Here is a 26102-nt window from a genome sequence, read left to right on the forward strand (position 1 = left end):
CCTGATGTGTTTTAGTTTCCCCTGGAGGCCTAATCTTTACAAAAGATTTTCTTGCAACTAAATATGCAAATTGTGAAAAAATTCACTACCCCTCGCCTTGTGAATGCAGCCTCATCAGTCCAAAGTATTTCTAGTTAGTAAGAATTCTAATAACCACTGAAATTAAGGCGTCTATCTGTAGCTCCCGGAAGTAAATTTTGCACAGGTTGTAATGGTACGGATTTCTGCCATCCTTATGCAGTACTTTTCAAATTTTCGATTTACTCACCCCAAATTGCCAAGACGTTCTTCGTGTACTTAGCCGAGGATTGTCGTCAAATACTCTTAAAATTTCATTTATGTGCCTTTCATTGCTCCATCGTGATTTTCCAAATATCGCTTTAATCCAAAAAGATGAAAGCGGCGAGTGTAAAGAATTTTGTTGATATGCTTACAAATTGCACTTAGTTTTAAGCATAAACATAAATATTCTTAGAATATTATGATTAGAAGTGTCTGCTACAAGGGGATTGTGTTGGTACGAGAACGGCGAACTTTAGGGAAAAAATTCAAGTTACCTTTTTTACGTATTTTGTGCAATAGAATATAAATCCGTTACAATAGCATGTAAAAAATATAGTGGCGTAAGTTTTTTTATAAAAAAGGGGGTGACTCCGTCTAGTTGTACACCAGTGGTTGACCCTTTAGAGCTCATATTTTAGGGAATACAAGGCCTACTATCATACATTATCTGTACTAAATTTTATTGAAATGGGTTAATAGATTCCGGAAATATACGCAAAAAATATATATATTTTTAACAACTTCAACACCCTGTATCTCTAAAACGAGGCCGTTTCAGACCTACGTTTATAAGGTAAACACCTACTATTTTAAAGAGATCTATCTGCCCTCGAAGTTTCCTGCATAAAATTCGGACCACCCTGTATAAATAATCATCTTTATAAATTGCTAATTTGTACCAAAACGGTAAAATCTGTAAAAAAAGGTGAATTTTGGTCAAAATAAAATTTGATGTTAAAAATAAAAAAAAAACTAATTCTTTTTAGTAGCATGTCACATTTTTTGAGAAAAATGAACTCGGTACATCTCGTATGTACGCTACTGATTTGAGGTGACTGTATACTGAAAATTACATTTCAATATCTTCATTTCTTCAAAAGATATTTAGATTTTGATTAACTGGTGTGTTAATCAAAATAAGAAAGTATGTTTATTATTGCCGTTTGCATCCTCAAAGTTTAATTTAACGACAAAAATGATTTGCTCATTTTATTTTAAATCAACGGGGTACTAATCTAGGAGGCTTAAGTGGTCGTTTAATCAATTTATAACATTATTTTTATTGAAGACATGATTTCGATTTTGTCAGAGCTGACTAAACAGTTGCAATGCTTACACGGTCACAAACTTCAAGTGGGATAAAAATAATGCCTGATTTTTAAGACAAATTGAACTATTACAGCAGATGTAAGATACCTTCGTTTATTTTCGAGTTATGTACAAGGTTATACGCATAACTGCCTGAGTATATTTTCCACTGTTAAAAATACTAAACAAATCTTAATCTTATGCTCTATTAATAAAAAAGAGTGTCATTATAAAAGTTGTTTTATAAGTGCATAGGTATATAATATATAATAAATACACTGATAGAAATTGTACTATTTGTAATGATTTTTTTACACGAAAAATGTAAATGAATTAAACGCACATGATACGTGTCCAATTGAACAATGCGCGCGCGAGCAAACGGTGTATAACACAGCCGCACTTGGCGACTGGGCCATAAATCTCAGTTGTTGACAAGTGGTTGACAAATTGCCCAGCAGTGCAGTGCAGCAATGTGGAATTTGGTGCGATTCAGGTAATTTTAATATATTATAGGCACCTTCTGTTAATCATTCATATGACAATTTTGAAACGAAGTTTACCATAAATAAATAAAATTGTTTGAGAACATAAATAATTAAAATATGTTGTGGCCAAATGAACATATAGGTAATAGATATTTTCTACACATATATAAATTATTGTAATTTTTTAGTGACGCCTATGAAACTCATTAAATTTTATTGTTAAGCGTTTTTATACATGTTGTTTTCCGAACTGACTTCGGAAAAACTATACATATTGCTTATTTAATCATAGTTAAAGAAGTCTATGATTTATACAAGCTTTATATGGTTTTGGAGAGTAGGAAAACGTATTTGGTAGCTCACTTTTAAATTTAAATATTGAAAGACGTCACTAAAATAATGTGTTTAAAATTAAATATATACTTTGTCCAATAAATAAATTAAATAAGTACCCTGGTAGTAAAATCTTGCACAAGACACTTATACAAGACTGCTGTGTACCTACTGCTGAAATCAGCATCAGGTTTACTGCAAGATTCATCGTGCAATTGTCTTGATCAAAGCTTTCGATGGATTTGATTCAGGACACTTAAGCACAAAGGAGTAAATTAAAGCAAGTGACTATGTTGCAGACTTACATTAGAATTAAGTAAGACATATTGTACTTGACTTATACTAATTCATCCCTTTGGACTCAAGTCCTTTTGGTTAAGTCTGGTGAAAGTATTGTAAAAGTATCTTGCATAAGAAACGATATAAATTTCAGCAATAGACACAAAACAATCCGACACAATTTGGCTATTTCAAGTAAACTTGAAACAACTTGTATTAGAATTGCACACGATTATGCTACCAGAGTAGGGAGGCTTTTTACAGAGATTGCTTTATATATTTTTAATTTTTACTGACTTCGTCAATTTAAACCTACTATACCAAATTTGCCATTGTACAATTATTATAAGAAAGCCGTTTAATTGATTAGTTTAAATAATATTCCCGTATTATTTAGTTTTAGATATACATAATTCAGAAATGTATATTTTATTATAGAGAATGTGTGTCATTTACTGCATTAATAAATCTAAATTTATTCAATGCTATTTTCCCTTCACTTACGTCGTAACCAGTCGTGGAAAAATATTTCAATATGTAAAAATAGATATTTACACCATAAAGTATTATTTACCAATCGAGAACGATTTTGCGCCCGAGCTGGCAATAGAGTCCGAAACTGGTAAATTATACTTAACTGCTGTGTGGTATATAACATTTTGATCTGCTCGCACAGTTCTTTATGGTGCATGAAATAAAGATTAGGTTTTATTTTTTGACATTTCTTCATTTCATTTTGACATTGTTCCGAATCTTGTAAAGTTGCCTTGGTTGTTTGGATTTATATCGTTTCTAAGGCGTTTATAAACAAAGTTTATAACATAAAAGTTGCAATTTTGCTGGTTTTGAATTATTATTTCTAAATGAGTGATTTTCAAATAGAAAGTGGCCAAATGCTGCCTGCGAATTTTTATTGTCCGAGAAGTCGAAAGTCAACTATTTTCGAAGAGGAGAACGTGGATATATCAAAATACCCCAAGCTGAGAGAATTTTTGAAACGTAAGAATGACGGCTATACACCTAAAAAGTCAAACGTTTTTACAAGAGAACAAGTCAACGATTTTCTCGTTCACCCAATAACACATATTTACAAGGCACCCAATAACACATATTTGCTAATGAAAGTAGTGACGGTCTTAGGTATTGCAGGAGCACGCCGTTCTGATGAGTTATGCAAACTTACTTGGGACAACGTCAATTTCAAAAATTTCGATGACATTATTGTAGTTACAATTCCAGATTCTAAAAATGATATGTCACGTATGTTTACAATTATGTACTTCTCGTCTGGGTTCTGTTTCTCACCTAGAAATTCTCAAGTAATATATCAAGATTAGATTGAAAATTAAAACTGAACTTTCACGCTTTTTTATGCGGTATCAAGCAGGTAGATGTTAAAACCAACCAGTCGGCAAGAATGCCCTTTCTATGATTCCTAATAAGATTGCACAGTTTTTTAATCTAGAACATTCTGAAACATATACAGGCCATTCATTCCGAAGAACATCGGCAACGTTTCTGGCTAATACAGGAATTGATGTATTAGCAATCAAGAGACATGGTGGGTTGAAATCATAGATTTATTAGTATAGATCTATGCTGGAAATAAGCCACAATTGTAGAATGTTATGTTGCTGACAGTTTAAGTAACAAAAATGAAATAGCCAACAGGATTCTTTACAATGACACTTCAATTCCAGGTTCTAGTAGTACGTGTTTTAATGGATCAGTGAGATAATATTGAGCGTCCGGTGACTGAAATGGATTTTATAAATGTTACTAAATGTAATGTAATTATTAAGTACTATAAATATTCTTTCATAATAATTAATAAAATGTAATGTTTATCAAATATTTCTATTTATTTGTTCATAAAATATGTATTTACCTCCCGTTGTCTACAGTAACTTCCACTTCTACGGTAAAATCCACTTACCTCCTTAAAAAAACAATGTAATAGTCTACTATAGTGGGAGCAGATAAAATATATTCTTTCTAAAAATATAACAAAATAATAAGGTCTAGACTTTTTTCTTCTTAAAAATACTATGTAATTTTCCTGTTTTTTAGTAAAACTATACAGTCGCAAATATACGTATATCGACAATATAAATTTACGTTATGGATGAATTACACAAAAAGTGGAAAATTACATGCTTATAGCTTTTACTTGTCTGATGTAATATTACATTACCAACTGTCACTAGTCTCTGTGTAGAACTACCTGTAGAATTATTCAAAATAGTAATTATTATTCTATTATTGACAAAGTCAAATTGATTAATAAATAATAATTATTATTTTTGATAAGCAATAGTGTCACCAGAAATACCAGCATCACATGAGAAATCGCTTTAATTAATTTATTACAACAGAAGTTGATAGGTACCTCAATTTCGCTTCCAAAAAATTGAAATTTTCAAATCTTTACTGTTTGGAAATATATATTTGCACTTATTTCGTATTACATTTATGTACGATAAAATCGACGATGAATTGCATACATTATCAATTTTTATATGTATTTCATAAAACTTACACAGTTGCAATGTCAGTTTAGTTGGTATCTTGAGGTAGCTGATACTCAAGCTAGTGTCAGACTAATTACCTACACATCACCATTCGAAACAACTAAGCAATAAAGGAAACTTATAATAACAGCCTTTGGAAACACATATTCCCAACAGTTTTGTTATTTATCATGAAACATTTAACCTTGTTTATATTTAAAGGAATATTAAACGTATACCAGAAGTTATAATGAACGTGATTAGATAAAGCACTAATTTAGTAGCCGTTTGGCGTTAACTATCCCAGAAAGTATATCGATGTGTTTAAATTGTTTTCAGTGATATGGTGTATTAATTACCTATTCTTTATAGTTTGAACTTTAACTTATCTTTTTCGTGATAAATATGAGTTCCTGTTTAAATAACAAATAATTATTTACAGGCTTATGCAATTTGCATAAATACACATACAAGATAATATTTTTTTAGAAGCATTAATACAAAACTAATGAACTGCTCGAAGTTTCTAATGAGGCATCCCCTAAATGTGGCCACCCAATGACATGTTTACTTTAACCTATTAGGCTTGTTTCTTCAGCAATCTCTAACGGTTTCCGATTGTTCGGAACATGCTCATTAATTTTGATGATCCAAGTTGTCCGATACTGGCCACTTGATCAACTCATACAGATTGTAGCTGAATCCAATGTTAAACAATTCCAAACAGATGTTACTCACACAGATTTTTCGAAGGCATTCAACGGGCTTGATCATAAAATATTTCTGACAAAGCTTAATAAGTTTAGTCTCTCAAATTTCCTGTTAAAATTATTTGGATACTTAAAGGGTGTAAGTCTATGGATTACTCAGCCATATTTGGAGTTCCACAGGGGTCTGTTCTTGGGCCCTTGCTGTCCAATTTCATTAATTCATTTTTATCAATGATATAACCAGATATTAATTACCTTTCTCTATGCGGATGACTTGAAAATATTTTCAACTATTGCGAACATCGACTATTATATACGTCTTCAAAATAATTTAATTCAAACTGACAACTGGTGCCAATTGAATAAACTTCGGATGAATGTTATGAAGTGTAATAAAATGTTTTTCACTTTAAAATCTTTGAAAATAATATTTGACTATAATTTTAGCGGTTTTACTTTAATTAATATCTAATAATAATAAATATTTTTCGCGATCTCGGTGTTATTTTCGGCGACAAACTATCTTTCAATACACACTCCGAGAAAATAGTATCTGTAGCGTGTAAATCATATGTGAGAAACGATAAAGACTTTGTTTAAATAAACATGCTAAAAACTTTGTATATTATTTTTTTCGATCTAAGCTTGAATTCAGTCATAATGTCATTAATTTTAAGAGCAGATAGAGAAAAATGAGTATAATACGATGGCGTAATTAAAAAAAAAATAAATGCATATTTAAGCAGAAAAAAAAATTTTCAAATCATTATTATATATTTTCGCTTATATAAAGACAATAAATAAACGGTTTGCTCACGTCAGCAAATAATAATTTAAAATGTTATACATTATTTTTTATAATTATGCAATCAACACATTAAATTGTTATTGTTGCCCAGCAAGAACCTGGAGGAGGTCTAAGCATGCCTTGCCAAAAATCATCAGTTTTTATTAACATCATAATGTTAATTTTTTGCTGTAAGCCTTGGGGCTTAGTATTATGACTATTATGGCTGCAAAGAAATTAGTTTTGTTTCACTTTAAATAAAATTTAATATTGAAGTTACAAAACTCCAAGAGTTCAAGTAATTTAAATTTCATTTCACAACCATTTCAATTTCATTACAAAAATAATGACATATAAAACCAACACTCACTAGATACATTATAAAGAGAGGGTGAAATGTATGTAGTATTTAAATATTGACTGTAATTAATAGAAGATAAAAAACAATCGGACGGAGACAAATAAACAACTCGGTACGTGTTTCCGACCTAGCTTAACCTGTATCTAGGTCAATGACCCACATTTTAATTTGCACGTGTACAAATAGTCCAGGAGCCAGATAGGGTGCCATGGCCAACAGACAACAGAGTGCCACGGCTGCAAACAACTTATTCGTATTCGTAGTATTTTGAGCTCCTGAATCCAAATCACTTGGTCGCAAAGCCTGAAAGTGGTGAGTTTAATTGTTATCAACAAATCAAATGTTTAAATGGCTGTAAAAAGTTTTTATTTTTATAGCTAGTAAACGGAACCCTATCTGGCTCCTAGACTAATACGAACTGCAAAGTAGAGCAAAAAGTTGTCGGTCTTTTATCAAAGGAAAATTGAAAGTAATGAATACGGATGATTGTTTTCCAATGTACGGTTATTACAATTTATCATTTTTAATATTATTAACGTTTTAACGTTTTATAATTTATTATGTTAAATACTACACAGTATTAGTATTTCAATTTATTATTCAATATGCAGTTGCGTATAACCAAAGTTTACATAATAAATGTAAACTTTAGTGTAAATCTAAACTTTGGTGTAACCTAGGTAGGCACTTATTGTTTTTGAGAAAGCAATACTTATGTTTTTTACCTGTTTAAAATGCCAGCACGAGTAAAACAGCATTCATCCGTCCAGAGCACTTTGTTAATAAAGTTCTGCTGCACTTAGGAACCAATTGCAAAATTCAAGACGATTGGGGAAATCAGCTGCTTCTAAAGCTTGAACTTTTTGAAAATGTGTTATGTTAACTCCTTTGCGGGAAAAATGCGGGAGATATGGAGGGTGGTAGATTTGAATAAACGCTTTAAATTGTTAGGTAATGGTTTTGTAACCGTGTGTAGTGTATTTTGTATATTTGGGTATTTAGTAGTGTGCCGACTTTTTTATTTGATAAAATGCGGTGTGCCTACAAACAGGTAACTACCTCTGCTTTATTTATTTTCTTTTAACGAAAGTTGACTTCGAGAGTCAGGCTTGTTAAAACATTCTGCACTAAGTTAATACAATTGTTCAAATTATTTATAATAAAATGCAGCATGCTCCTTTATTTACTTGAATACGTTTAACAGTAAATGTGAACCACACATTATGATGTGAACTTGGCAACGCTGTTCGGTTCAGCCGACAACTGTTCGTGACATTACTTTACGAAATTTTCCGAGCATCCGGGCATCTGCCAGGGCCGCTCTCGTAGCGGGAGTTATGGGTTGATTTCCTTCATTTTTAAAAGTCGAGTAAAAAAAATTTTTTTTTTTTGATTTTCTGTCTTTATTAAGCCTTCCGAATACGCAGTTAAAATTAATGACATTATGACTGAATCGCCCTGTATATGCTGCTCCCGTTTGTTCTCACAATTTATTTATACAGAATATAGAAGCAATACAAGGAAAGTTTATTAAATTTCTTAATTTTAAAATAGATGGTGTGTTTCCACCTATTGGATTTCCACAATCTGAACTGTTAGATCGACATTCGTCGAAAAGTCTTAATTTAATGCGTCGTTGCCAATGTGTAATATTCTTATTTAAAATTTTGAATTGATTGTCCGGATCTTTTGCATCAACTTAATTTTCACGTCAATTCAAGAGAGGGAAACACTTTTTATAGCTCTACTCCACGTACAAATATATTAAAATATTCGTCTATTTACAAAGTGTAATTATTATAATTTATTAGAAAATCAATTGGATATTTTCAATTCCAGCGTTACCAATATGAAACCATTGAATTTTAGCTGATATTTTTTTTAAATGCAATTTTTAACTATTGATATTCTGTTTTTATTTTAATTACAAAATAGTTTTTAAGAACGTATTTTTTTGTCTAATTCTACTTTTGTTGTTTGTTGTAGTTTTTTTAAAGTTTCTTCTGTAATTACTTTTTCCTCTTTACCCTCCTGTTCTGCAGTTGGGTTTTTGCACATGTAGAAAAGTGTATCAATAAATAATAAAATAAATAAATAAACTTTTTAGTTAATTTTGAATGCACTCGTATTTCCTTAGAATTTTTGGAGATGTGCTAGTTACGTTATTAGTGTTTTTTTTTAATTACTAATTATGGTCTAAATTAAGTAAAAAATATGGATCATTAGGATTAAAATTGTAGTTCCCATAGTAATATCGTAAATTACAGGGTGTTTATTACACATACGGCAAAAATTCAAGGGGTTTCCCTGGACTATTCTAAGAATATTTTGTCCTTTGATGATTTTTGAAAAGCCGCTTTGTTCCGAAGATAAAGGGCGAGAAAAATTTTCGACAAAACTAATTGTATAAAAGTATAACGTACTACACTGGGATTGTCGAGTATAATTTTTTCTTGAAAGAGAAAAGGGAGGATTTCCTGACCGTAATGTTCCTGATAGAAAAACCTTCCGAAGTATTCATCAACGTCTTCATGAAACAGACGCAAGACCAATGACTGTAAGAACGGTAGGAGGTGAAGAGAATGTGATGATCATGTTACAAGTAGATCCAGGTACTTCTACTCGAAAAATTGCAAATACTTTGAATGTAAGTAAGGAATATTCTTTGGGACTATTTGTTATACCCACACCACATACAGCACGTTCAAGAACTTCCTGCTGGTTTTCCTCTACGTATTGCATTCTGTCAATGGCTTTTGCACACATTGGTTCAAATTTTCACAATAACCATGTGAGGGCTGAAGAAAATTCACATGAGGTACCTGAAGATCGTTTTCAACATCATTTCTCGTTGAACGTTTGGGTTGGAATTGTGATTGACTATCCAATTTGACCGGTATATCTACCAGGAAGACTTACCGGCGAGGTGTTTCGCAATTTTTTGGAATAAACGCTACCTCAGTTTCTGGAGGATGTATCATTCGCAACAAGAAATGCAATGTGGTTTATGCACGATGGTGCACCAGCGCATTTTAGTGTGGTTGCTCGTGAGTTTTTAATAGTAACATACGGAGATCGCTGGATTGGTCGTGGTGGATCTCACTTATCGCCTGCTCAATCCGCGGACTTAAACCCCCTAGATTATTTCCTGTGGGGCCATCTAAAGACATTAGTTTGTACTACTCCAGTTGAAAATGTGAAAGATTTAAGAAATCGGATAATTGCTGGGTGTGACTTAATAAAAAACGACCCTGGTCGGCAGTCAATGAAGAGAAGATTGGATTCTTGCATCCTAGCTGGAGGTAGTTATTTTCAACAGTTCTTGTAGATTAAGAAAATGTTGTTATTGTCGAAAATTTTTCCCTGCATCTTCGGAACAAAGCGGCTTTTCAAAAATCGTCAGGTCAAAATATTCTTGGAATAGTCCAGGAAATAACCCCTTGAATTTTTGCCGATGTTTATAAAACACCCTGTAAAACATTTTTCCCTCTACTCTCTTTGACTTTCAGCAAACCCCTCTTATAACATATAATGTCAGAAAAGTTTAAGGTTAATCGCACTTATTTAATGTCCAATTTTTGTATGGAATGTCAAAATCTAACTAAACAACTGTTCTTGCACCGCAATATCCATAATCAAAATAGTCCACAATCGCGTCTGCATGATAAAAGCTGTTCGCAAACTATTAGAAATGTACTGCAGAAACAAAGTTATTAGTTTTGTTGGCACGTGGCAACTTCCAACATATTACCAATTTTTATAAGCGCACGTGTGGTTTCGGATTAATCTGGAATTAATTGGTTGTAAATTTTATGCTCTGCGATTAATACTGTTGCCAAAATATTGCCAATTTTTATATGCGCACGTGCGGTTTCGGAGTAATGTGGAATTGGTTGTTAATTTTATGCTCTGTGATTAGTGCTGCTGCTGTCATCAGTGCTTTCAGGTTATTTTATGTTCGCATCTAACCCAAAATATTATATTTTTATTTATAAAACAAAAGAGTTAATTTTTATTTTAATTTGATTTTCTTCAAGGCTGATTTTGATTTATGCCCAGCAAACACACAAATTGCGGCACTTAATTGGCCCAGTGCTGTTATCGATGGCTTTTTGATGGCTCTGGCGAGCCATTTGTGGCCTAATGTATGTTATTTACTCGCTTACCATAAATCTGTACAGTTACCTATTGCCACAAAATGCCCAAATGTGGTCAATTACCAACTGACCATAAATAAGGCAATTTCAGTTTATGCTATGATGGCCTTTTTATGGTACATTAAAGAAAATCATCTAACTTTTCAAGAGACGTATTTTTAAACAGCACGCATGCGCCATTGCCTGCCACTTGACCACGCCGACGCCGATTGCGAGTATTGCGACTGCCGAGTGTCGACCGACGCCATTTGCATTTTTTGTTTGTGAATAAGACGCAATAAGACTAATGGTGAAATTGTATTGTGTGAGTGCTGCAGAGAGCAGTTCCAGTATTTACGTTTGAGATTATGGAGAAACCAAAACAGTAAGTAGCTGTCGCTTAAATCTGTGAAATATGAAATATGGTTGAAATATCTGGGGTTAAAATAGTACACTGGGACAGTTTTGTAGAGGATAAATTACCTATGTTAACATGATACATCCATAGATAAAAAGGATACATCCTTAAACTGTTTCCTTGAAGGTGTCCAATAGAAAACCGTCCCAGTGTTCTGTTGCTTGTACATATGATATTCATAAGGTTATGTTTCTTGCAAATAGGTCCTTCAAAAAACTTTCAAAAAGGCAAGAAAATAGAATTGTTAGACAGAAAGTTTGTAAATTTACTGCTAAAGATAAAGCGGAGACTGGGAGTGATGGTGCTAGTTCTAGTGGTACTTCGGGGGGGTCTACTTCTGACAACCAAAAGGTAGTTAAAAATCAAATCACACCATTCACCTCTAAAAAACTTGACATCTCTAGCAAGACATCATCATTAAGCATAAATATTGAAGAACAAACGCCATTAATCCACGGTAATTATTACTGTGGGAATGAAAATGATAATATCTCCGTTGGAGATGTTGACGTTCCGGATATTTCATTTGAACAATGTAGCAAGGAAAAACAGTCACATGCAGAGTTTTTAGTTAATTGGAGTGTAAAAAATAACATCACCCATACAGCTTTATCAGGACTTTTAAAATGGTTACATACATCTCCAAATGGTTTATCAAATTTACCGTTAGATGCTCGAACTCTATTAAATACACCTAGAAATTTACCTACTGAAGTAATGGGTAATGGTGAATTTTATTACTTTGAATTAAAAAAACAACTAATTGGTACATACTTACAAAATAATTTAACAATAGATACACTTGAATTAGACTTTAATATTGATGGGCTGCCTCTGTTTAAAAGTTCCTGCTTACAGTTCTGGCCCATATTGTGTAGAATTTTTATTTTAAATCGAAATATCGATCCTTTTCCAGTTGGCATATATCTTGGCAAAAGTAAACCGCCTTTGAATAATTTTCTGGAGTAGTTTTTCAATGAGTTAAAGTTTATTTGTAGTAATGGATTAAATTTCAACAGCCAAATCGTTAATGTAAAAATAAGATCATTTTGTTGTGACACACCAGCCAGAGCATATATTAGGAACACCACGGGGCACAATGCATATTTGGGTTGTGATAAATGCTGTATTAGAGGTGAATATTCCAATAGACATATGTCATTTTCACATATCAATCAGCCTTCACGACTGCATGAAAATTTTAAAAATCAAAGTTATACTGGTCATCAGAAGGGCCCCACTCCCTTGAGTAAATTAGATATTGATTTGATATTTAGTTTTCCTACAGATTATATGCAGTCAGTTTGCCTTGGTGTAATGCGGAAACTTTTGTTTGTATGATGTGACAGTGGTAGACCCTATGAAATTACTAAAGAATCTATACGAAATTTAAATGAGCAGATACTAAATTTATCTAAGTCTTGGCCATCAGATTTTAACAGGAAACCTAGAAGTCTAGTGGAATTAGAGCATTGGAAGGCAACAGAGCTTAGGCAATTTTTGTTATACGTTGATCCTGTATTATTGAAAAAAATTTTTCCTAAAAAAATATTTAAGTAATCATTTTATACTGCTTTTATTTGCAGTTAATATTCTTTTAAACATACATTTAAATAAAAATTATAATGAGTATGCTCATAAGCTATTGTGCTGTTTCATAAAACACTCAATATATATTTATGGCAAGGAATTTGTGTCTTATAATGTCCATGCTCTGTCCCGTCTTTCTTCAGATGCATTAAGATTTGGCTCTTTAAATAGTGTAAACTGTTTTGTCTTTGAAAATTATTTGGGTTGTTTAAAAAGAAAGTTACGCAAAAGTAATCAGCCTTTGCAACAAGTCTGCAAAAGAATTTTAGCAACTAAACTCTCAGGATACAGAGAAGGTAAATGTGAATACGATAAAATCGACGTCACGAAATTTTGCAAAAGATCACATATGTGCTTTGTGCTAAAGAATAAACAAATTATTGAAGTCTCGGATGGTGCAGATGAAATTTTTTATGGAACACAATTAGACGTTTTAGGACATTTTTATGATTATCCCACTGATTCAACCTTAATAAATAATTTCTTGGTTAGAAAAAGCGATAGCAATATATCGTGCAATAAGGAAGATATTCAGTCGAAATGTCTTTTAGTTCCAGTAGAAAATGAACAATATTTTTGCTGTCCGCTTATTCATTTTTTTGATTAAAATAAACCTCTACTATCACCTATTTGGTGTTGCAGTTTACAATTTATCCAACTTTCTTTTCATATTGTTTAACCTTGTTAGCAAACAATGTGTAATCATTTTATCTTTTTTTTTTGTTAAAATAATTTTTTTGTAACTATTTGATCACATACCTTCATGTACATTACATTTTGTATATTGTACCTACTTATGTGTAGATGTAAAAGTATATTATGTATATGTTTCTATGATAGCTCTTATTTGATCGTGGAGTTCCCTCAAGAGTCGGGTGAGGATGGCAGTATTCCGACCGCAATTGTATCGAGTTCGTGGGCATTTGAGGATTCGACTGATAACAAATTATGCTGCTGGTGGCCAAATTTCAAATCGGACGAACAGAGGAAAAAAGCTGTTATTCAACATAAGGAAATTGACGTTGAAAATTGTGTACCATGCGAGATCAACATGAAATACAAAACTGGTAAGTTAACTATCTGGAGAAATAAAAAAAATAGTACCTATTGTTGTTATTTTGTGGCAATGTGTTTTTTGCCGATTTAAATTTCAATATAACATGGAACAATAATTTTTAATGATCAGAAAAATTATTGAACTTCTGTAAATTTTTTTCATTTACTACTTTTCTGTTAGGGTAATGAATTTACTATCCTACTTTTAGATGCATATCAGAAAGCTGTTTTCAAGTTGAAACAGTTAGAAAGAGATTCAGACATAAACACAGAGGACGAAAAACGTCCAACAAGGGGAGTGCAAAAACATTTAGATTTCACGAGTGGTTCAGACTCATCATTGTCTCCTCCAACTCCACCAGGAAAAAGAAAACGGTGTTCTAAAGAAACACAAATAAATGATGTACAAGTATCTTCCAAGTCAATTACATTGGATGATGATATCAGTAACTTGCCTGTATGTACATCATGTGAGACTGTTGAAGGTAAAGCACTTTATAATTGTAAATATTATCTCTTTTTTATATTATCTGCTGTTACATATTTGCACCTCATTAATTGAATAAGTTCTAGTTAAATCAAAAGAATTATATATATATTTTTGTTTTAGTAATGTGTGCCAGAATATTAAGTGTAGTTGAAAAAAATTCTAGAAAAATTGAAAACTTAACACAGATTGTCAATGCGTCTATTACAGAAAAGCTGGATGGTAACCAATTACCTACATTGGTTGAGCTCAATAATTTACCCATGAAAACTGAAGAAGATATAAATTACATGGACCAAAATTTAAGCAATAGGGAGGAGTACTTGGAAATGGTAAGACCATTGTTTTACTAATAATTAGTCCATTAATTTATTTGAAAAAATATTATTAAGATTTAGTGACTATAATATATTAAATTATTTTTTATGCCTACTTCAAACTCAAACTGTGTTTATATTTAATTTATTATTTTTAGTTGAATGCATTAAGATTCGTTGGAGGAAAAGACGTATTTGATACAACTCGTAGAATTATGCCCAGACTTATAACTAACAATTTAGCATTAAAAGTTAATTGGACTGGCAGGAATGGGAAACCGGCTTTCAAAAACTACTCAAACATTTTATCACTACTGTCAGGTAAGCAGAGATGTTAATTTATTAATTGAAAAGATCTTGTATTTAAATCTAGTAAATCTCTTTATCGATTTAGTTTTTGAGAGTTTTTATTCCATATTCCAACATTATGTAGCCATATTTAGTTTCATTTATAGAAAGGTTCTAGGAGTTTCTGCCTTGAACGGCCCTTTTTATTTTTTTAATTTTTTCGTTTTTATGTACTATAGACATAACCACTAATAATTATCTTACACTATAGTTTAATTATCATAACATTTTTAGAATTAATAAGAGGGAATCCGTTATCAGCAAATGCAACCGAGAAGGAAATATTTGGAGTTGTGAAGGCATGGCTTCGAGGTGCAATTGATAGGGAAGGTGGTCGGGGGAAAAGAAAGAGTAAGTATATTATTTTTACCAATACTTATTAAACTAGTCGAAATTTACGTCAAGATAAATGCAATAATTTGGAGTTCCCTTTATGTTATTTTTTGTGTTTAAAATAAGGGGTCCTGTTTTTGCATTGAACTAGTTTTTTCTGAAACGATATTACTGACATGAACAGTATTTTATTTTATTTGTAATGCAAATAGTGGGACAAGTGCAACATTAGAATGATATATTCTAATTTAACTCTACCTTTCATAATTTGCCTTTGACTCTGCTAAAAATTATTTCTAGGGTTCATGTACTTTTCTTTTTGCAGATAACTCAACGGAATGAAGAATGAAGACTTAATATTAAGTATATACAATTTTACAATTTTTATGTTTTTGTTTTGGAGTTTATATTTTGTTTTCAGAATTATACAGGGTGTTCCTTAAAGACATACTAATATTTCAGGGTGTGACTCCTAAGGTATTTTTATGAAGAAAAGTTCATATGAACATAATAACACATCGGCTTAAATTTTTTGCAACAGGGTGTTGAATTTTTGTTTTTTTTTTTTCGTTATTTTTGAAAGTACCAAAGTATTTTAGATATTATTTTCAATTTTGGTATGTGTTAATAGAATATAAAACCACATATTTTAGTAAATAGTAGTAGTAAAAGTAAATAAAAATGTCAGATCAGAACATGTTTGCAGGGGCGCCACTGATGGGGTGATAGAATAACTTTTCTAACTAAAATATGTTATATATCATATTAAGACATACCAAAATTGAAAATAATATCTGTAGTACTTTCGGAGATATTAAATATTAACGATTAAAAAAAAACAAAAATTCAAGACTAGTAAAAAATTTAAGCCGTTGCAGACATATGTTCATATCTTCATAAAAAGACCTGAGGAATCACACCCTGAAACATTAGTACGTCCTTAAGGAACCTGTACATATATTATTTATATTTAAATAAATACTTATTGTTTTCTTACATCTCAGTTTGTTTTTAATACCAGACCTTTTCCAAATGTCTAGAATTCACTGAAAGGTCATCACCTAGCAATGAAGGTATTGTTTAATTTGTTATCAAACATTTGTTAATATTAGATTCTTTAAAGAACACAGTAAATTTTTCCAATTTCTTATATTTTTTATAAAAATTTCCGGCTAATCAAGTAAGCAGTGAGTGTAAGAGGACAAGGAACAAATTCGATTAGATCATACCAATTTTGTTTGGGTAAAAGTGTACAGACCATTCAATTTTTATTTAAGATATCCATTTTTTCCATGAAATCGAACCTTTACATGATTTGTCCTCCAGTATATAGTATGACTTCATGCAAAAAAGCAATCAGTTAACAATACAAATCGATTGTACTAGTGTTTTTACAAAAACAAAACTGGTATGATATCGAATTTTATTCCTTGTCAACACACTATATACTTCTGCCAGAAATATGCCATCAATGGTACATTGCTTACTCAATACTGAATAAAAAGTGTTGCTATTATGATGCATGACCATCACAGAACATCCTTAATATGACCATTAAATGAACTACAATGTAATCTAAAGGACCATTGTAGGCCACAAACTGGCAAGCCATTGCTAGATTTACATCTTCCTACCAACTATGGCCAGATGATGGCATCCGTGGTGGTACTTTGGTGGCCCAATCATGTACATTGTTGGCTAATTGAAGCATGGCATGCTGCTGGCCGGTGGGACATTTCGCTTGTGGCCCATTTATAGCATGCCATAAATGTGCCAATAATGAAATTGCAGGTCATTGTATGCTTGACCATTTATGTGCCAATTATATGTGTTTGCTGGGTGATAGGTTCTTTGTCTTAGTTTTGGATTTATAATAATGGTATTTTCTATTCCTCTTGAAGATATAATATCTGATACAAAATTTTATTTATAGATGTTTGAGAACGATACATATGATGACAAAATGGACAATATGCATTGCGCAGGCTTCTAATTAAAAATGTATTGGGAGTCATAGTTTCCGATTTTGCGGTATGAATGCTTTTAACAACACGCGGATGCGTCGAACAGTTGCTGGTGACTTCTGACTGCTGTGCGAACAAACCTGTTGATATCTATCTAAAATGTCACTGGTTTGAAGAATTTTTGGAGGTTGCAAAAAAAAAGAATATCTGGAATTGTTGTTTCAAAATTTTGAATCAACAGCAACAGCCTTCAAACCAAAATTGGCAATAAGTAAATAAAGCTAGCATTAAATACATTTATTTCATCGAATTTGTTCCGCCATAAATTTTTTGTTAGTACTGTAATATTATTTCGTAGTTTACAAATTTTGTAAATTAGTAATTTTAAACACGCAAATATTAATTTACTGCAATATTAATCTGCTGGAAAAATAGCGGATGTAAATACTATTTACGATTTGTAAAATACCTTACGGTGAAAGTTTAACTGAAAATGGAAGATGGACTTGTTTGCAGTACTATATCATTTAAGGTAGTCTAATACAGGACTAGGTGTCGTTGGTATTACCCAACGTATTAAGTGTGCAATTCGCATGTGTAGCATTCAGCATAAGAATTATGTTTATTAAATGTGATTCAGGTTAATGACCTTTCAATATTGTTTCTACATATAAAAGCATACACTGTAAAAAAAATCGGTGTGAGTGAAAGCAATAAAGGTTCGGAGTGAATCCAGTGAGTGAAATTATTGAGTACATTTTCTCTCAATATTGAGCATTTTGATCATTTTACTCATTTGTGATTATACAGTATGCGCCTAAAGTATGGAATAAATTCAGTAAAAGCGAAACAAATTTTTTTTGGGAAAAATCCTCGAACAGGTCGATTTCTAATTTAAAAAATACATATTTTAGCATAAAAGACGATTTTCAACCGTCATTTGTTTTCGAGTAATGACGTCATCGACATTTTTTTTTTAAATAGCCACCCCCTATTTTGTTCTTGATTCTGAAAGATCGTTTCATTGTCGATCCGACAGTATTAAAATGTTGTCATCTTACATAGGAAAGTTTTCGAGTAAATGACGATTGAATGATTGAATGTTAGAAAACGTAAATTTTATTAACGTACACTTTGGACTTTAAGTAGCCCCATAAGAAATAGTCCAGGGCTGTAAGATCTGGGGATCTCGCGGGCCATTCTATCGGTCGTCGTCTGTCGATCCATCTCCTAGGAAAACAATTGTACAGAAAATCTCGAACAGGGCGCGCATAGTGCGGAGGTGCACCGTCTTGCTGAAACCATATGGTGTCATCAGGAATATCAGGGTCATTATCGTTAGGAAAAATTACTGCAAGCGCTGGAACAAGGTCATTTTGTAAAAACTCTAAATATCTTTCTCCTGTAATGGTTCCTTCAAAGAAGAAAGGCCCGACTATTCTGTTGTCAACTATTCCAGTCCACACATTTAATTTCTGTGGGTGTTGGGTATGTGTCTCAGCCATCCAATGATGATTTTCCCGACTGCAATACCTGCAAGTTTGACGGTTCACTGTACCATTGAGACAAAACGTGGCCTCGTCTGAAAAAAGTATTTGTCGGTGTAAATCTCTATTTACTTGACATAAATCCATCATAATTTCACAAAAATGTAAGCGGCGGTCGGGATCGTCTTCATTGAGTTCCTGCACAAGTTGTAGGGATGATATTTTTCCTGCCTCAGGATACGTAGCTCTGTGGTCTGATTAATTTCATTGTTTAATGCAACCAATCGTGAAGTATTATGAGGATTATCTACTATACTTATCAAAATGTTCTGTTTGTGATCTTCACTAACGCTTGGACGTCCAGGTTTTGCAATATCTACAACATTGCCAGTTTCTCTAAATTTAGATTCTATCTTACTGACTGTTGATTGACTGATACGGCGATCTGGATGTTTTTCATTAAATAAATCGCAAACTTCCTGCTGCGTTCTAGTCTTATTCCCGCATCCGATAAGAATTAAAGTTTCAATTCTTTGTGTGACAGTTAAATGTGCCATCATACTTTAAATTTTTATATCGCTTACAGTACTTAGAAAGTCGGTATGACGGTGACACTTTGTAAAGATTTACACCTACGTGATCCATAAAGAACTTTCATTTCGAAAAACTAAATTTGATAGGTAACGTTTTTTTTTTGCTTTATTTTAATTGATTTGGGTTTTCTAACATTCAATCGTCATTTACTCGAAAACTTTCCTATATAAGATGGCAACATTTTAATACTGTCGGATCGACAATGAAACGATCTTTCAGAATCAAGAAAAAAGTAGGGGGTTATTATTTAAAAAAAAATATCCATGACGTCATTACTCGAAAACAAATAACGGTTGAAAATCGCCTTTTATGCTAAAATATGTATTTTTTAAATTAAAAATCGAACTGTTCGATAATTTTTCCCAAAGAAAAAATTGTTTCGTTTTTACTGAATTTATTCCATACTTTAGACGCGTACTGTATTTAAAATAATACTGAGTACCTTCACTCAAATATAGGTACTCCTTCAATAAATTCTTCACGTAAACTCGTATTTGGTGCACTTGTACCTAAATCAGAGTAAATGTATATATTTCGAATAATTCGAATGGCGCCGTGAAGATGGCAGCACTTACATGTTGCTTCTGTAATGTCGACCACAATTGATAGGGGCCCGTTATATAGATGCTCCAGAAAAGCGTGATCGCCAGGAGAACAGGCCTTAGCCGGCAAGTCTCAGCTGGCGGGTCTCAGCCAGTACAGGAGGCCTCGCGAAGCCGCGAAGTGAATTAATTTCAACACTGTATATCCTATTATCCTAATGAATCATTTATGAGAGATTTATTTTTGCACTCAATATTTAGTTAATTAAAAACCAAGTCTGAATTGACTCAATAATAGTTAAATTTAAATCATATTAGAGAAAAAGTTAACTATAAATTGGTGCTATATACTCTGAATAAAGTCAAAAGTCGTTCAATTAATAGTTAGTAGTAACTCGGATTTGAGTAAAACTCACTCATTTCCGGTGCAATAATTTCACTCAGTTGTACTCATACTAATATATGTAGAGTGAAAATTTCACTCAATCGGGTGTGGACAGAAATTGATACATTATTTATTTATTTAGATAGATAAAGAATTTAATAAAAAAAGACTCGGTTCTTCTAGAAAACGCAAATATTTTATTTTTTGTGTGGCATAAATGAAACGATGTATTATTGTGTCTTATTTACTTTTAAAAGTGATTTATATATTTTTAGAGAGCCTACCGTGCTTTATTTATCGATATTTATGGTGTGTACCATTCGGTGCCGCTTTATAATATCTATATAAAGATTTAAAGGTTGCCAAGAAATATTTTTCATATATCTGCCGATTGTAATTCATAGTACCAGCTTACATCATTTCTAGAAAAAGTATTCGAGATTTTAAGGTTGATGTTATTCATAATTTCGTGTCGGAAATGCAAATGCAAATTTCAAAACATTATCTGCTTATACCTATTATTAAGTAGGAAAATTATTACACATGATTAAAAATTAATTTGTATAAAATGGCACAAATTACCTACGCTTTCAGTGGATTTTTAGTCGAATGGTAAATCAATTAATTTACAAATTTTAATAGAAAGGAAGATCGGTAAACAAGAAAATAGTTCGAAGGCTTTTTGATACATATACCGGGTGGTCTAAAAACTGATTTCCCTGTATGTATTAGGTAGGTAAGTAAATATATCGCCTAGATGCACAACTATACAGGGTGATTCATTAACAATGGGAAAATCGAAAGCTGAAGATACTACACGTGAAATGGTGACCATTAGCGCAAACATGCCTTATCCGAAAGTTGATAGTTTCGGAAATACAGAGTGTTGAAAGTTAAAATTTTAAATCGTTTTTTTGCGATTATTCTGAAAATATGTAGGTTAGGAACTTGAAAGTTTGTGAAACTATATTTTTTTAGACGACGAATAAGATGCGTGTTGTAATTTCAGCATTGCTCATAGAGGGCGCCACTTACGACCAATTTTACCGAAAATTTAGTTAATAACTTTTTACCCTGTATGTCTAACATGAAACTTGATTCAAAACCTGAAAGAGCAATCATTTTTCCATTAATTGTGTATTCTTGTTTCATTTCGGTATCTCGATCCGTTTTCGAGAAAAATCGATTTAACGAACACTATGTTTTGATAATACGAGAAATTAAAAGCGAAACAAACCAAGTGTTTCTTCGTGTTATTACAACAATTAACAATAAAACAAATGAAATTCGTAATAATGATTTAAAGTCAGTGTTCGAAGAATCCACCGTTGACATTTACACACTTTACACAACGTTTTCTGAGAGATCTTCGAGTTTGAAACAACATATTGGGATTGCGTTTGACTTCGTTGGCAGCGATTTGTATTCTTTGCCACAACTCTTCACACGAACCAATAGATTCTTCCAAATAGAAAAATGAAGAGGATTGAAGTCCGGACTTCTGGGTGGCCAAGTAAAAATGCTTCCACGGCTTGAAGAAGTTCCACTTTATTTAAGAAGAGACATGTGGTTCATGAACGACGGAGCTTCACCGCATTTTTCTTGGCCAGTGCGTGCATATTTAGATGCAGTTTTTCCAAATCGCTGGATTGGCCATGTAAGCATTTTTGCTTGGCTATTCAGAAGTCCGGACTTCAATCCTCTTGATTTTTCTATTTGGTCTCGAATGTAAGATATAGTTTACAAAGAATCTATTGGTTCGTGTGAAGAGTTGTGGAAAAGAATACAAATCGCTGCCAACGAAGTCAGACGCAATCTCAATATGTTGTTTCAATCTCTCAGAAAACGTGTAAAGTGTATCGGTGTCAACGGTGTATTCTTCGAACAATTACTTTAAATCATTATTACGTATTTTATTTGTTTTATTGTTAATTGTTGTAATAACACGAAGAAACACTTGGTTTGTTTCGCTTGTAATTTCTCATATTATCAAAACATAGTGTTCGTTAAATCGATTTTTTTCGAAAACGGATCGAGCTACTGAAATGAAACAAGAGTACATAATTAATGGAAAAATGATAGCTCTTTTAGGTTTTGAATCAAGTTTCATGTTAAATAAACAGGGTAAAAAGGTATTAACTAAATTTTCGGTAAAATTGATCATAAGTGACGCCCTCTATGAGCAATGCTGAAATTACAACACGCATCTTATTCGTCGCCTAAAAAAATATATTTTCACAAATTTTCAAGTTCCTAACCTATATATTTTCAGAATAATCCAAAAAAAAAAACGATTTAAAATTTTAACTTTCAACACCCTGTATTTCCGAAACTATTAACATTCGGATAAGGCATGTTTACGCCAGTGGTCACCATTTTACGAGTAGTATCTTCAGCTTTCGACTTTCCCATTATTAATGAATCACCCTGTATATATTTTTGGTTTCAGGGAATTCATGAAATAAATATTCTTCTTTCGCATCCAAAACTCACTTTGTATCCTGTTGAAAATTATAATTCTCAAAATAATATAATACATACATGTGAAAATTTCACCTGGTGCAAATATGTAAATAAGGATTTAATTACTATTGTCAGTTTGAATTTGTATTGATAACATGTACCTAATAAATTTTACAATGTATTGTATAAAAATTGCAGTTAGACAACAAAGAAAAGAAAGTAATTATTTATTTGTAGTTGTGGTGATACCATATTACACATTTTATAACGTATTGTATGAAAATTTTACGTAGACAACAAAGAGAAGAAAATACTGGTTTAGTTTTCTTATCGTATTCCTCTAGACTTCTAGACCAGCGGTATTCAAACTGTGTTCCGCGGAACCCTGGAGTTCCCCACAACCTTTCTGGGGGTTCCGTAACTGAGCCAAAAATAATAATAATAATAATAATAATAATAAAAATGTCTTTATTTTTGAAAATTGTACAAAGCAAAATCCAATTTCACGTACATAAGGCGAAGTCTAGCCAATGGCTACTCTACTTAACCTCATAAAAAATTTAATTCATATTAAATTATTTCGGATGATGTCTAAACGTATACAATGCGTGCAAAAAAGGCATATAAAAACAAAATAAAATGTTATAGGAGCATAATTATTAAAATTACAATATTAAAATTAATTGACAAAAAAAAATTTAGAAAAGATGGATATAAAAGATAAAATAAGTTAGTCATACTATAAAACCAGACACAAAAAAAAAACATTATCACAGAACAAAGGCAAACAAGTTAATGCATTTTGAGAAAATGCAGTTTACACATTTTTTTTAAATTGAAGAAGTGTTAAGTTTTTTTAATTTATTGTCTAAACTGTTGTAGATTGTGACAGCGATACATCGGTAATGAAAGCAAACCAGCAGACCGTACATTAACAGAGTGGAGATTTTGTCTAAAAATTAATTTTTGTCGAAGGTATGAGGGTTCAGAGGTATTTATAATTTTGTGAACAAAAATAGACATATGATATTTAAAAAGATTATCTAACTTTAGCCAACCGAGTTCCCTTATTTTATTCGAAACGTAATCATATTTCCTTAAGCGGCAACAAATATTTTGAATTTTTTGTAGACGATTTTTTGTTTGACTATCTAAAAAAGCAAAGTAAACAATATTTCCACAATTCAATAATGGAAATCCGTAGGCTTCAATAAGTTTTTTTCGAACTTTGAAATTCATGATATGAATATTCATATACAGGGTGTTAAAAAAAGAGTGTAAAATATTTAAGGAGGTAATAGTATGAACCAAAATAAGCAGAAAAGTCTCAATAAACATGGGCCGCAACGTAACGGTTGCGGAGATATGGAATGTTTTATGTTTTTTAGCCCCTTTTTTAATTTTGCAAAAACGTTGTGTATTTTCTTATAATAGTTGGTTGATGTTTAGTGAAATAAACAGTACGTATTTGACAGTTGTTCTCAGTGCACAAGTTTTCTTTCGCTATGGCTGGTTACTCTAACGCAGAATTAACAGACATGCATTTCATGTATGGTCGTGCTAATGGGAACGCCACCGAAGCGCGACGTCTTTATGTTGACGCTTATCCAAATCGCCAGATTCCTTCACAACGCATGTTTGGAAGAATTCACCAAAGATTGCGTGATACCGGTTCCTTGAGCAAACAGTGCCATTTATCCGGAAGACCAAGGTCGGTATCCACTCCTAGAGCAGAAGAAGAAATTCTAGCACTGGTAGAGCAGAATCCAGGTACGAGTGTGCGGAGAATATCAGCCGAGGTAGGAATTAGTGGTCCTCTTGTTTGGAGAATCCTTCACGAGCAACTGCTTTATCCATACCATGTGCAACGAGTACAGGCCTTAAATCCAATAAATGATCATCAAGCACGTTTGGTTTTTTGCCGCTGGTTTCTACGTCATGATGCTGAAGACCCTCGTTTTCTTGCAAACATTCTTTTTACTGATGAGGCCGGGTTCACAAGAAATGGAGTGTTTAATTTTCACAATACGCATATTTGGGCCGACGAAAATCCTCATGCTCTAATAGAATCTGGACATCAGGCACGTTTTTCATTAAACATTTGGATGGGTATTGTAGGTGACAGGTTTCTAGGTCCTGTTGTTTTACCAAACCGATTAACAGGCGCTGCTTACCTCAACTTTCTGCAGAACACACTGTATGAGTTTTTGGAAGACATTCCTTTGAATCAGAGGCAACAAATGTGGTTCCAGCATGATGGTGCTCCAGCTCATTTTTCCATGGCCGTTAGAGAGCATTTACACCAAACTTTTCCACATAGATGGGTAGGAAGGGCCGGACCTGTTTTATGGCCTCCAAGATCGCCTGATCTGAACCCTCTAGATTTCTTTGTTTGGGGATATTTGAAGACATTAGTGTATGGTACTCCTGTAAATAGCCTGGAAGAGCTGCAGCTACGGATTAATCAAAAGTGTCAAGAAATCCAAACCAAGGAGGGTGTTTTCGAAAGAGTTCGAATATCGTTGAGACGAAGATGTCGTGCCTGCTTGGAAATGGACGGAGGGCACTTTGAACATCTTCTGTAACTTTGTTTTTTGTTTGTTAAAAGCTTCCTTTGTCGGTTTATTCCTAATAAAATAAAATGTTTGAAAAACGAATAGTGGTCCATATCTCCGCAACCGTTACTTTGCGGACCCATGTTTATTAAGACTTTTCTGCTTATTTTGGTTCATACTATTACCTCCTGAAATATTTTACACTCTTTTTTTAACACCCTGTATAAAGTTTTTATGGTGACATAACAATTCCTTATTAACTTTGAAACGTGCATGCTCTTTAAAACGCAAAGATGTATCCAAAATAAAACCTCTAAAATGTGATTATTTATATGTATTTTTAAATTTTCAAAGATATTCTCCACAATAATTTTAAAACAGAAGCAGATGATCGTACATTTATCGAAGTTTAATTTTAAGTTATGATTTTGAGAGTATTATGATAGATTATTTAAATCGGTGTTTATGTGATCACAAGCAGATCTTATATTTTCTGGTTTAAAAGAGTAAGATAATTGAGTGTCGTCAGCATAACACTGCATTTCACTATATCTGATAGAATGAAAAATATCTGCAGTAGTTATCAAA

General features: G+C 32.4%; 2 protein-coding genes across 2 annotated transcripts in view; one reads left to right on the forward strand and one right to left on the reverse strand.

Annotated features, from left to right (window-relative positions):
* The window catches only part of LOC108908176 (zinc transporter ZIP1), a 59065-nt gene extending 53964 nt beyond the window's left edge, over nucleotides 1–5101 (reverse strand). Inside the window, exon 1 of the mRNA XM_018712111.1 lies at nucleotides 5011–5101. The gene's annotated coding sequence lies outside the window, so the exon portion shown is untranslated. The remainder of the gene's footprint in view (nucleotides 1–5010) is intronic.
* A 6567-nt stretch (nucleotides 5102–11668) lies between these two features.
* Nucleotides 11669–14879, forward strand: LOC108908158. Its single transcript, XM_018712091.2, has 4 exons — nucleotides 11669–11744; nucleotides 13824–14050; nucleotides 14249–14524; nucleotides 14650–14879. The coding sequence occupies exons 1-4, from the start codon at nucleotides 11692–11694 to the stop codon at nucleotides 14877–14879; spliced, it is 786 nt and encodes a 261-aa protein (XP_018567607.1). The 5' UTR covers nucleotides 11669–11691.
* Nucleotides 14880–26102: the final 11223 nt, after the last annotated feature.

This window comes from Anoplophora glabripennis, unplaced genomic scaffold (genome assembly GCF_000390285.2).
Source record: "Anoplophora glabripennis isolate ALB-LARVAE unplaced genomic scaffold, Agla_2.0 scaffold369, whole genome shotgun sequence".
Lineage (NCBI taxonomy): Eukaryota > Metazoa > Arthropoda > Insecta > Coleoptera > Cerambycidae > Anoplophora > Anoplophora glabripennis.

What these genes read in the sequence shown, in the direction of transcription:
- LOC108908158 (XM_018712091.2), top strand. Translation starts at nt 11,692, where the DNA reads ATGGTGCTAGTTCTAGTGGTACTTCGGGGGGGTCTACTTCTGACAACC. An exon ending in CTACTTCTGACAACCAAAAG is followed by an intron (nt 11,745 to 13,823) that starts GTAGTTAAAAAT and finishes TTTCTATGATAG; the next exon opens with CTCTTATTTGATCGTGGAGT. An exon ending in CAACATGAAATACAAAACTG is followed by an intron (nt 14,051 to 14,248) that starts GTAAGTTAACTA and finishes TCCTACTTTTAG; the next exon opens with ATGCATATCAGAAAGCTGTT.